At 49.2% G+C, this 13,194-nt stretch overlaps 4 protein-coding genes across 4 annotated transcripts; 1 reads left to right on the top strand and 3 right to left on the bottom strand.

The window, feature by feature from the left end:
* Positions 1-50: 50 nt before the first annotated feature.
* On the bottom strand, positions 51-1,172 carry F5B22DRAFT_645109 (uncharacterized protein; the record flags this gene model as incomplete). The annotated part of the gene is made up of 1 exon (XM_047978532.1): positions 51-1,172. The coding sequence occupies one exon, from the start codon at positions 1,170-1,172 to the stop codon at positions 51-53; it is 1,122 nt and encodes a 373-aa protein (XP_047832449.1).
* A 2,409-nt stretch (positions 1,173-3,581) lies between these two features.
* F5B22DRAFT_82080 (uncharacterized protein) lies at positions 3,582-6,751 on the top strand. Its single transcript, XM_047980593.1, has 3 exons — positions 3,582-4,209; positions 4,260-4,929; positions 5,077-6,751. The coding sequence occupies exons 1-3, from the start codon at positions 3,739-3,741 to the stop codon at positions 6,078-6,080; spliced, it is 2,145 nt and encodes a 714-aa protein (XP_047832448.1). The 5' UTR covers positions 3,582-3,738; the 3' UTR covers positions 6,081-6,751.
* A 902-nt stretch (positions 6,752-7,653) lies between these two features.
* F5B22DRAFT_600860 (Endonuclease/exonuclease/phosphatase) lies at positions 7,654-10,058 on the bottom strand. The gene is made up of 3 exons (XM_047974561.1): positions 9,234-10,058; positions 9,085-9,170; positions 7,654-8,996 (listed from the first exon to the last, which is right to left on the bottom strand). The coding sequence occupies exons 1-3, from the start codon at positions 9,904-9,906 to the stop codon at positions 7,854-7,856; spliced, it is 1,902 nt and encodes a 633-aa protein (XP_047832447.1). The 5' UTR covers positions 9,907-10,058; the 3' UTR covers positions 7,654-7,853.
* A 1,182-nt stretch (positions 10,059-11,240) lies between these two features.
* F5B22DRAFT_645106 (uncharacterized protein) lies at positions 11,241-12,985 on the bottom strand (the record flags this gene model as incomplete). The annotated part of the gene is made up of 3 exons (XM_047978531.1): positions 11,241-12,603; positions 12,680-12,826; positions 12,912-12,985. The coding sequence occupies 3 exons, from the start codon at positions 12,983-12,985 to the stop codon at positions 11,241-11,243; spliced, it is 1,584 nt and encodes a 527-aa protein (XP_047832446.1).
* Positions 12,986-13,194: the final 209 nt, after the last annotated feature.

Raw genomic sequence — 13,194 nt, 5'->3', positions numbered from 1 at the left:
TCCTAATTGTGTGGTACATGGTATAGTGTGTGCTGAACAGACCACAAGGGTCATAAGCCCAAAGCTTGTTGAAGTCGCGTAAGCCGTTGTTCAACTTCCATACTTAGGGTTCTCATCTCCTCCTCCGCGGCCCCGTGTGCCTGCTCGTAACCAGGATCCCACACCTTTCCCCAGGATTCTTGGGTTTTCTGGGCAGACAAATAAGTATCCATAGCTTTGCGTTGGCGTTCGAGAAGATAGGAGCAAAGTTGGACGATTGAAGCTAAGCGCATGTCACCCGGGTTGGCCCCATTCGTAAGGCGGCCGGTACGAGCGTCGTATTCCAGTGCGTTCAGAACTGCCACGTAGATGTTGAGGAGCATTGTATAGCAGGTAGTAGTTAAATGTCGAACAACGCTATCGCTATAATGATCTGGAACTTCTGAATATGGCGTTAAGGCCGTGTCTAAGGTGAAAGGGGAAGATCTATTAGAGCCGGTCCCGGGCGATGTTGGGGGCGAGGTCCGGAGGACTATGTTGTAGTCGATGCCGGCATTGGTTCGTAGCTCGTGCAAAGCCTCTAAGAAAGTATGCGAGGCCGAGAAAACGCGGCACAGAAGATTACTTGTCGTCTCCTCCTTAGTCAGCGGATGAACAGAAGGAGCATCTTTAGAGGGATTCTGGACAAGCCACTCGGGTGCAGATCTGCAGGTCATGGTATTGTTGTCGTGGACTTGGCTTGTGTCGTTGCTGACGTTTGGGGAACTCGATTTTCGGACTAGCTCATAACTCAGCCGATGTAATCGCGAAAACCTCATGATTAGCTGCGACAATTGTGCGATGATGGCCTTGCTACCATCACCACTGTTGCCGCCCCCTGTACTGTTCTGCCTCTTAGGGCTACTATTCTCAATTTCTCCACATGGGAAAAGTTGGAAGTCACTAGGTTCGTGTCCTAGGGACGTCCAGTCGATAACGGCCGATGTGTTTTCTGACGACTCAGAGAGTTCCATCCCAGCGTGTGCTGACAGACCCGAGTCAAAGAGGCTCCAAGGGCTTGCTGAGGGGTTCACTGCGATATCATTCCATGCCAAGGACCCGAACTTCAGGCCCGACTCCGTGAACATACCCAGCTCCTGCTCCACTGAGTGGGCCAGAGGAATGCTACTGTCTAGATTTGGCTGCGAGCTCATGTCTGCGCTTTGACCCAAGTCCGCATACTCCACGGTGGTCCCGGCTTGGGAACAACGTTGGCGCACCTTCGACGAACGGCTTGAGCGTGTGATTGCAGAGTCTTGGGGTCCAGTAACGGTGTTATGAGGTTTACGTGCGACATTATACAAGCTGGGCCGACCCTTTGGCAACGAACAACTGTATACGCATTGCACCCCTCTGCGAACACACCTATCACAGGTGCCAACTTTGCTGCCAGTGCGGGTACAACGTAACTTTTGGTCGTGACAGCGATCGCAAGACTGGCGCATAACCGGTGCCATGCTGCGATCACTGCAGTATGTGGATGAAGTGGGGTATAAGAAGAATTATCGCAAAAGGCAGAGCACAAGACAAGATGTCATTCATTATACAATTCAGGCAAACATAGCTTGCTTCTCGCAGAAAGCTGAGCGCGGGCAGAGTTGATATAGGATTTATAGACCCCCGTCAGACTATCTGATGGTCTGCTCTAGTGTAGGTATTCCCCGGCACGCGGCAGTAGGAGACTGACAACGACGGTGAGGCTAGCAAGAGGAAGCTTGTCGTATCTCACACGAGAATGCCGAGCCCGTTTAGCTGAACTACATGTGCCGTGGACGATTCCTACGACCGCCATACAAATGATTTAACCCACGTTGCTGGGAGTATGCAGGTAAACCTAGGGAGCTCACCCCAGTCAGCCTGTGGGTTATCTGCCCAATGTGAGAAATCCTATCAAGCGTCTAGACTCATCTTCGGTGAAACCATCTCTTCAAAGGGTGACCCCCCATCCCGCGAAGAAAGCCCCGCTCGCTTCGCTTTCGAGGTTTCTTTTCAGGGTAAGGGTTTATCTGAAAGTGCTTCGACAACTAATACTTGGAATTACTGGTTACGACTTGGTTACTCTATAAGTCAATATGGGGCAAGGGGGTTGGTTTACCTTTGTCTCATCTGATTTATTCCATTTCTGGGAACGCCGCTATACATGCACCTATAAGGATTACTATGAGAGTTGTTGAAGGGTTATCGCAAAGGTTTATTAGCAGTCTTGCGTCAATTCTTAGCTGGAGTTGCTAGGCGCTAATATTTATAGTGATCCCAGCGTTCTGCCCAGTTTACGATTACTGGCGGCCGGAATCGCAGATCTTCTTGGGGTTTCTACGTCTCACAGTACACGCTCCGCTCACCCGGGGTCTTTGTCTCTTGCATGGCAGCTACATATCTGTACTTCTAACTACCTACCTAGGTAAGTAAGTAAGTAGAACCCCTCCCTTATGAAACCCCTGGTAACACCCTGGTCACAATTCTACACGCAATCAATCCATGTAACACTCATGCTATTCCCTACCTGTATGTATCCTCAGCTCCTTATACACGTGTATATGTAGCACTCAACTCAAGGCCCGTAATGAAGCACGCAAGGATGGCATACTACCTTGTATATGTGTGTCGACTGTTCTGTTATTTACATTGTATTTGTTCAACCATGTACCTAGGTAGTTACTATCCTTACAAAGACAAGTGACGTATGTGGCACAAACCCATGGACGAAGCCACCTACGTTGGCCAAGGGTGGCGCCCGGGTTGGTCGAAGGTACTTAGGTATATAAATAGGCGAGCTCGATAGGTAACTATTTCATACCGGTACTTATGTTGCGGTAACCTAAGCTTCAGAACTCGGGTATACACAGTACCGGTACTTCAGATTTTTGATAATGACTGATAACCGGCTGATAAGATCCGCCTTAAGCCTTTTCGGGAAAAGGTGGCCTCGGGTGGCCTTACACAGACGGGACCTCCCGGCCAAATTCGTACCACGCCGCGTCGCTAGCGTTCCTTCACGATAATCATCAGCTGTAACGGCCCAGAGGTCTTGGTCTGACGCCCAGCTTCAAGGACCATGGAAGAGAAGCAAGCGTGCGTACGGAGCGTAGCGAAGCGCTTTGGGCATTCGTGATTCATGAAATGAGGCATCGGTCTTCAGATTTGTTTGGACATGGACGGGTCGCAAAAACCTCCGTAAGTAGACGAAAGATGTGTCTCGTGTGTTGATAGTAGTATGAAGATGGACGCTTCACATACAGTTCACACGAGTCGGTGTACAGGCACTACTCGATTGATCATCTGCCGGCGTATGTACCTGCGCCAGGCTCACCACAACATGGGTGTGCCGCAGGCGCGCAGCTCTACAAACGCCCAGCGGACCACGCGCGCCATTTCAGATGCCGCATTATCCGGGCAGACAGTGTAAGAAGAGTCTGTAGGAAGCCAGAGGTTTTGATCGCGAATAGTAGCCCAGTCAGTCGTACGCGCGATCGTATTGGCGACGGATAAGTCCATACGGTATTACTGATGATGATGCTTGGCATCAACAGCGATAGGTACCGACTTGGGAGCTGTCTTGGACTCGTTGCGCCGCAGGACTATTTATCACGTTGTCAGATTTGTGATCAAATAGATTGCGTTATCGGCGGTAGCCTCTCCTTCTCGTAGAATAAAAAGGCATATTCCTGGTTTCGGCGGTTCACTCACACTAGAGCACGTTCCGTTAAGAAAAAGGCCCAGATGGAAGACATTGCATCTCGAAGACGCCGACGGCCTATACTCGCCTGCGAACCGTGTAGACGAAAGAAAATCAAGTGTGATCATGAAGTTCCATGCACCCCATGTACGCGCTCCAGAACGTCATACTGCAGCTATCTCGAGGCCAACGAAGATGTAACTTCAAAGAAGCAACGATCCGGAGAAGAGCACTCGAATGTATCGACTGCTTCAACTGCTTCAACTTCTGGAGACTACCCTCCCTCGATGCCCGTTTCTGTTCCCCTCTCGGTTCCTCTTTCCGGATCTCCTTGGTTTAGCGGCAATGGAAGCGTCACCAGCAACGGTGGCAATAATAGTACCACTAGCCTGTCCATCGCTCCCGAAGCAAAAACCGGCCATCTCATTGAAAGACAAGACTCATTCACGGCACGTGGAACGTTTCTCCGCGGCCGGTTCTACGGGCCAAGCCATTGGCTAAGCTTCTATCAACATGTCAGAACATCTTCTTACCCCTTGTACTTACGCTTTCTAATTACAAGTAGTTGCCACATGCCGAGTCAGACTACTCTCTATATCAGAACTGCGAGCCACTTGTAGGCTCTCCCAGCTCTGTTGATAGTTTGGGCAGCACGAATTTGTGGAAACTCCCCGAGACCATTCCGCCGCGTGAAGTGAGCAACCAGCTTGTACTAGCATACTTTCGCACATTTGAGTCAGTACTACGGATTCTTCACGTTCCGTCTTTCGTCCGGGAGTGCCAGCAGTACTGGAAATCTCCTCAGAATGCCCGAGAGGAATTCATACTACAGCTGGGCCTGGTAATGGCTATTGGGGCTGCGTTCACGCCGCAGGTTACGGTGAAAGACCAGTCTATCCTTTTGTGGATTGATTCAGCACAAAATTGGCTGCGAGATACACTAACAGAGACGTGCCTTAACCAAATTGACACGACTAGTACTAGCGGTAGAGAATTGGTACAGATATTCTGTCTCCTGATTGAAGCTCGACAGACGCGGCACACTGAGAAGAAGCGACCCGGGTTAATTTCAGCTGATTCTCTAATTCGGGCAGCAGAGCACGTGGGGTTACACATTCATCCGACCAAACTACCAGGCTTATCATTCTTCGAGCAGGAGATGCGGCGTAGACTTTGGACTACCTGCCAAGAATTAGCCTTGCAAGCAGCCGTAAATGAGGGCCGACCGTCGCCCAGTATGTAACCCGCGGAGTCGTTTTCCTCCTGTTCTAGTTACTCCCGCAGGTTATAGTTGCCTATTAGGGGCACAAGTGTGTCTCGAGAGTATGAAGAGCTCCCAAGCCTCTTACCCGAAGATTGATTACTGACCCCGGCGGTTGTAGTTCTCAGAGGTGATGACAATGGGCCACCGCCGCTTAACCTGGCGGATGAACAGTTCGACACCCACACAACGATTGTGCCACTTGTCAGTGAAGATTTTACACACACTTCGATACTGATTGCCTTGCACAAGTCATTCCCTATTCGACACGCCATTGCCGAGGCCATCAATGACGTCTCCTACGAGATGTGCTCATATGAACAGGCCCTGGATATGAGCTCCCGCATCATGACTGAGAGTCGCGAGATCTTTTCACGGATACAGAGTCGCGCTTCCAATTTCGCAGTAAGATTATGCGAGCTACTTCTCCACCGCTTCTTATTGACATTGCACGCCCCCTTCGCGCTTCATGCACACATCGACCCCACGCGTTACTACTCGCGCAAGGTTGCTACGGAGATCTCTATGTCCATTCTACGCCACTGCTCGCAAGTCGAGACGGACGATTTCGCGCGCTTGCTGCGACGGGGATCCGAGATCTTCACCCATGTTCCAATCTTAGCCACCAGCATTCTTTGCTACGACTTGGCGGACGAGGATCCATTCTCCTCAACGCTTGTTCAGGCGGCATTCCCGGTTACACGAACTAGCCTGCAGAAGCTTGTTGACGCCTATCTTCACGTCTTGTCGCTGCGCATCGGAAGTGGTTCTGAAGAGATTCGTCCATATGTTTTGCTATCCGCACAGCTGGCCCGAATTGCCGCGAGCCAAGCCGGACAGGCCATTGACCACCGACTTGTCGTTACACGAACTCTACAGCTCTGCCAAAGAATGCAGCAAGGGCAGGCGGTTGTGCCCCACGTAGAAGGACAGCAGTTCGACAATATACTTGGGCATTCAAGCAACGATAACAGCGTCGGAGCGGGGGGGAGTTCCACCATGATAAGACAGCGCATGAGTAGTGATGCCACCTTCGACATCAGCCCTGAACAACTTGACGACTGCATCTCAAACCCGCTTTCTGAAGACAATCATTGGATGATAGGACTAGTTCAAAACGGATAACACGTAGAGTACGGGGCAACAGCACCCGTACTCTGACAAGCATTCGAGATGGTGCCTTCGGCGCCAATGGCAACAGTAACCAGGATACCCGAAAATATCTTCTCGCTCCACTCCAATGTTAGATTTCGTCCCATGGTCTCTAGATATGGGCGGACACGTGCAAGCTGAGCAGATCTTGGGTGGAAGGGTTACGAAACAAGAACAATTTGGAATGAGTTATGTATCGTACGATCATTAATGGACCCTATATTTGACCCGACATTTTGCCCCATCTAGCTAGTTGCATGTTCTGAGGGTTGAGCACAACTATATAAGTAAGTTTTTTTAAGCTCAGCTATATGTTGGTTAAATATGTTAGGGCCTACAACTGCCCTAGTCACTGTTTCCCTTTAGTTGGTTGCAAAGGTATTGATCAGTACACCAAAACGCAGACGGCACCGTGATGTAGGACCTACATCTTCTCCATTATTATTTATTCTTTTCTTGTTGTGATGTGTCTAAAATAAAAGCCAAGGAGCAGATACCTCAGTCACATTCATTCTGATTATTAAAATTTTGTCGATATAGCTGGTTACGATTAGGTGTATTTCCTTATTGGGATGGCTCAAATATCAGGAGCAATTGATCTACAACCTGATAGTGTTTTTCGTCAGATGAATATACAGCTTATACAATCCTATACAACTCTCTTTAGATGATATTGACAATAACACGTGATGGACGCTCGACCATTTTCCGGCTTTCTCGTCAACATCCACGTTATCTGATAGAGTGTTATATACGTAGAAGCTGAACATGGAGTGCACCTTGCGCTTCGGCTGTACGAAAGGCCATTACAGACTGTTCATAATCTTTAAAGATATATAGGCAATATTGGAAAGTGAGGTTATATAATTGGTAATTGCTTACAGTGCAATTCCATCTGTAGGTACGGGTTTAACCCCTTTTGCGGGGCCACAGATGGACTGTTGCCAGCCCGAAGCACCCTTTGATCGTTAACTCATAGTGATTGAATCAACTGTAAGGCATATTAAATAATCTTCACTATCATAATGATAAGCTACTTAGGTAGAGAGACCTTGAGTAAATAGCTAGTCTTTTTATTATAGCATTTTAGATAAATGGCGAGCAAGATGTTTGCCAGCTGTTAGACCGGATTGCACTCTTCCTATTTACACTATGCCTGCTTACAGGGTCATGGTAGACTTTTCGCCTCAAGTACCCTACGACTCTACATCAATGTATATTAAATGTATATATGAGTACTTGAGCAAATTGTTCGGTACCGTAGGTAGATTAGATATCTAGGTATCCAACCATAACCAAGCATATGACGACATACCACATACATACATAATTGTAGGCAGTTACCACCTACACTATATATATATATATAGGTAGTCATAATGCTAGGGCTCTAGGCCAATCTTTCCATCTACAACCTCAATACAATCACAATAGCCATACCTTGACAATAATCCTACTAACTACGTAACGTACATGTATTTAGTTCCTAGCCAGGTAGCGAATTAGTAGGTACAGCACCTCTCATGAACGCTCACTCTAGATGGTTGTAGACGTTCTCTGTAGCATATTCTTAACTAGGCGGAGTGATGTATATATAAAATATACTGTATGAGACTCGCAAGAAACACGAATACAAGAGAGCGATATTCAAACACGTACATTTACTAAAGGGTACTATGCATTACAAATATAGAGCTTCTCAATCGAGCCTTACACATCGTTTCTATAGATGGCAGTAACTCCGAACTAGCAGATATCAAACTTGGCAACGCTCGGGTCATGATCTGACACCTGATCATTATACGCAAGCCACGTGTTGACATGGAGATGCTCGAACTTCGCGCCCTTGCCAAGCTGCTTACTGACAAAGGCGTGATCGAGCTCCTGTGTGTTCATATCGTAGATGTACGAATAGCGTTCCGTGACCGGGATCTTCGCAACTTCATCTAGATCCCTCAGCCTAGACACCTTGGCAAATGTCTCCACAGGCGCCGCGAACCCATACTCGTTGAAGTCGCCGACCGTCAGCACTAGCGCGTTGTTGTCGCGGTCCAGGATCTCTGAGATGAACTCTCCGGCGACTGTGGCCTGCGCGATGCGCTGCTCGACGCCGCCGTTCACGGGAGGTCGCGCGTCGCCATGTAGAGAGCTCGAGCCGCCCTTTGAGGTGAAGTGCACGTTGACCGTGAACAGCGTCTTTCCCTTGCTCTTGCCTGGACCGAACAAATCCCACAATCCCAAGACATCCCACCAGGGCTTGTTGGGTTTACCTTGTGACCCGACGAGCTCCCAGGCGGCGACGAGGGGCTTTCGGCTGTCAAGCCAAGCGGCATTGTTTGGGTCAATGAGGCCGGGGTTGTACTTGAGCTTGGGTCCCTTGAGCACCTCATTCGCTGTGACGGCATCTCCTGCCATGGCGGTACTGCCACCCTGTAGCTGGAGGACGTTGGGACGGTATAAGTACGCGTTACGGATGTTGCCGCCCGGTGCGCCGCCGTTCTCGCCGTCGATGGGGTTGACGTACGTGTAATTGTACACAACATTGCTGAGGTCTGCGATGGCATCAGCGAGTGCCGCTAGCGTGAGTCCGGAGTCCACGGTTCCATCGTTGGTCGCGCCGTTGTTATCCTGGACCTCCTGCAGAATAAGCAGATCTGGCGTCTTGAGATATTCCACAATGTGCGTTGCTACGGCGGTCACGTGGTCTACGTCCTTGGGAGAAAAGTTCTCGATATTATAGCCTCCAACGGTAATACCAGAGCATTTGCCGTTACTAATTAGCTTCGTGGCCCCTGAGACTGCGGGCTCAAGTGACGAAGTAACAGTGAGCTTCGTCAGGGGTTGGATTTGGTAGAAACCAAAGCCTTGACTCACAATACCCGTGATGTCCTGCATTATTCATGTGATCAGTTGAGCACGAATCTTGAATCTCTGAGGCAAAAAGTTGTTGAATCAAAGTAGGCCGCCAATTACTTACCTCAAGTTCGTCACCGAGCTTTCCATCGGCCCGGTTCTTAGTGCCGTCAAGAGGGGTTGTGATGAGAATTGCCTCGGGGTTTGCGTCTGTGATTGTATGTTAGCATATAAGCTTGCGAGTTTTCGCCGAGTTCTAAGATGATATCGTACCATTTGAGGAGATAGTCAATCCAGCGCGTTTGTTGTCGCCAGTCGTGTGCCAGTCACCAACAACCCAAGTGTCGCCGTACCGGTTAGGTCTGCCGACAGCGCGGGGGTTCTTAATTGTGACATACTCGCCCACGAGACTTTCCCAGAAGTCGAGACCGTACTTGCTCGGCTCAAGGACGGGGTTCACAACAGTGATCAAGCTCTGGTTGTTCGGGACAGCAAACGCGTTGCCAGAATCTAAGCCCGAGAGCTGCCGCGTGGGTGGACTGCGCTTTGTTCCAAGAACAATTGGTGCAAAAGTGCGGTTGCGCTCGAGGATGGCGCGGACTGTGGGGAGGGTGATTTCAGTGAGAGGAAGGTAAGCCGCGCTAGAGCGGTACTCGGATACCGTTCCATCAACCACTATCACGTCGCCAGTCGTAATACTCGTGTTCTTCGCCAGCGCTGATCCGTAGACATAGATGCCATCGGATACACGCTCGTCTGTTGTGGTCTCGAGCGAACGCAGCCATACTCCCGATGGACCCTTTGCGGTCACAACTCCAGTCACGTTCGTGACTTTCTTGCCATCGAAGGGCGACAGGAAGCGGTTGCCGTTGATCTCGCCAATGGTTTCGGCCGAGGCGGTGCCGGCGGCGGCAAGGGCGCACGCTAAGACGGAGGTGCTCTTCATCTTCCTGCGCAAGTGAAGTCAGGCCTTGATGTGCCACTACTCGACTAGATCTTACTCTCAGCCTTCAGCGCGGGTATCAGGCAAAGAAGATGTCGTGAATTCCTCGACCAGAACAAACAAGCAGGAACCATCGTATATGTACGCCGGCATGGCGTTCTAGTTATAGATAAACTAACCGCGGAAATGCAGCGCCCAGCCACGTTAAGTTAATATCAGCAAACCTACACGTGCCACCGAAAGCACCTACAAACCCAGGGCCACACCTGCAAATTACAACCTGACTTTTTGCGCCCAGTAAAATGCATAGATCTAATAACTATTGAAGTAAGTGTAAACTATGTTGCCATTTAGCTTCCCGCGGCATGCTAAATTCATGGACACGACCAGACTATAAAGCTTCTTGCAATATCTTGTTGCAAAGTCAATATCCAATTCACCACTCATGGTGACACGTGTAGGTATTTCCAACGGCACGTCTAGGTGAGCTAGCTGAAGGCACCACTTAACCATCCAAGTAGCTCTGCTGATAAGCCAGTAACGGTGGGTTACCGAGGCCACGTTCTTGAGGCGATCGCGCAGAGATCTCTTGGCCATTTCCCAAAACCGCAGGTGGATGGCAGAGTCCAGTTCAGCTAACGGTCTTGGCAACGCTTCTGAGAGTCTCTATCTGTGCGTTCTAGAATAGCTTGGCTAAGTAGCTTTACTTAGTCGCCTCGCGACACATGGGGAGCTGGAGGCTCGATCCATTCGATTGAGCGTCGCCGAAATAAATAAAAAAAATCGCCTCACGCAAGGCGAGGCTTGGTGTCATCTTGGAGGCGTTCGAGAGGATAAGTGGCGGCTCCTACTCTGTGCAGTACAAGGGCTGGGTTCCGAACTACCTGCTTCTCGAGCTGATTCGCGCAACGATAAATGACTCTGGACGGGGCTTCTCTACGTGTCGTTAATTACAATACTATGGGATGTACGACACCCATTGCAGAGAGCTGCGCTACAAATTCCCAAGTCAAATTGATTGCTCGGAGGTGGCAAGTCTTTAAGTAGCTTCAGACAGTTGTCCGACATTCCTAATTAGGTCGACGCTCATTAGAGAATCAGGTGTGTAATTGCATCATGTACTGCCTCCTGCGAAGTCCGCCCCGAACATTAGACAAAAGCGATGTCGAAGGGAAGAATTGCTTTCTGACTATTCACTAGCAGCTATCTAGAAATGTGTACATTAAGTGTCTGTTTCGTGAGTTTACTGAAGCAATCCAACGTACAGCCGAGGATCAACACGTTTCTCCTAGGTATGCATCTCACTCCACATACAGAGTTTAGTAGTTGGCTAACCTCTAACTAGATAGCTCAGAAGGGTCCATCTGATATTTGGCAACGATCTCTTCCCATGCTGTTTGCGGTAGCGTATAGTCGACGCTATTCACCATCAAATCTCCGGTCATGACAGGCTCAAGGTTGTCACGACCGCACAGCTCATGGTAATCAACAATTACCTTGCGACTCCCAAATATGGAACAGTGCTCGTCAAAGTGCATGCTTGACATATGAGCGTCGTCCCAGAACCACCAACCCGTCCTTATCGCATAGGTTTCCAAGCCTCTGAGTGTGATCATACCTTGACGTGACCGTTGAATCATCTCCGCGGTAAACGCGTTGGGAAATCCAACCCGTTGATCTTGCATGTCGTTTGCCCATTCCCAGAATTGAATATATGGATGGTTTGACATCACAAGTGGGAAGTACCCGACAAAGGCATATGGCGCTGTCGCACGCCGGGACATGCGCTCAACCATTTTGTGGCAGCGAATCATTAGGTCGTGCCGTGTAGCAGAACTGGACTCCACCATCACTTTGTAAAGCTTGAGACCGTAGGTCTGGAGCACGGACACGAATATACAGTGCTCCCTAGCGGCCTGGCTATACGTCATCCTGCCTAGGTACGGCATGGTCGCCAACAGCTGTCCCGTTGCGATGGCCATTTGGACGTCAACAAGAGGTTCTTGCGTGCCAGGAGTGTTGTGAGTAGGATCGAGTGAGGTAGACCGTGTGACCTTGGAACTCTCGGCAATTTTGGAGATGTGATGTACGAACGTTGTGTGAAACTCGAGCTCCCACGACCGCAAGTCCGCCAGCACCCATTTTTCGATAGTAAGGAGCTGTTGATATTCTACGACCCCCAGACTCTTGAGGAGCCAAGTCCGCCATCGGAATGGAACACCGTCAGAATTAACGGTGCCGTCCTCATTGAGACTCAGAGTTCTAGCTATAAATTCGTATTGGTAGAGCTTTTTCTCTAAATCCCCCCTCTCCTTGACTGAAAGAGGAATATGCGAGCTAGGCACTTGTAAATGTCTGAGAGAAAGCTGCTCGTTGTGGTAGGCATGGCATTTGGCAACCAATATCTCCGCAACAGATTGTATTAATTTGCTGAAGTGGAAGAACGCCGTGATATCCGACTGTTGCTTGGGAAATGGCAACTTGAATGGAAATCGAAATGCGGGGAAGCCCTTTTGCTTCAATTTGCCTTGATCAGGATGGCTATTCTCAACATATGGCAAGCGGTTCGTTGTGCAATAGAATGCTGCCAGGGCCATTTGTAATGCCTCGGGGTGGACTTTGTTCAGTGCAACCTGTGATAGAAGCTTGAGGGGCGCATCTCTGAATACCGTGTAGACAAATCGACTGGCACACATTGCACTATAGCGTATCTATTAGAACTCCGTATCTCCATCGAACAGATCATGACAGCAAGCAGTATCAGTGGATAACGTACTTAAGAAGATCCTTATATTCATCAAAGTGACAGAGCACTTCACAAAGAATCTCGAATGGCAGGCTATTGAAAGTAGTGGCGGGCCTCGGGATAGAAGAACACTGGATTTCCATGTTTGTATTAGAGAGAAGATTCTCTGGTGAATTTCTAGTCACAATCAGTTAGCATGGTACACGGGAATAAATAGTATGTTATGAGAGTTAGAAAGGCAAGAGGATACATAGATACTGACCCAGACACGTGTTGATTTCTGGCTCTGTGTCGGACACTCGCATTACCCGTCATGATAGCTGCGGTATGAGCCATTGCCACGGTATGATAAGTGTAACGGAGTCTATGGGGTAGACAGGTGGTTGGCTGTGAGAACTGTGAAGCGTGATATATAGGGAAACTGGAGATATATGGAAACACCTGAGGTATCTGTGAACAGGTACATTGTCTACACCACATTATGTAGAAAACGGCAGGAGCTTAGATTAGGTTAGTGTCACAATCATACACCCAACGATAATGAA

The sequence above is a fragment of the Xylaria bambusicola genome, assembly GCF_022495145.1.
Source record: "Xylaria bambusicola strain CBS 139988 unplaced genomic scaffold F5B22scaffold_13, whole genome shotgun sequence".
Classification (NCBI taxonomy): domain Eukaryota; kingdom Fungi; phylum Ascomycota; class Sordariomycetes; order Xylariales; family Xylariaceae; genus Xylaria; species Xylaria bambusicola.
Note: the sequence above shows the minus strand (reverse complement) of the source record. Positions and strands in the feature narration are given on the sequence as shown.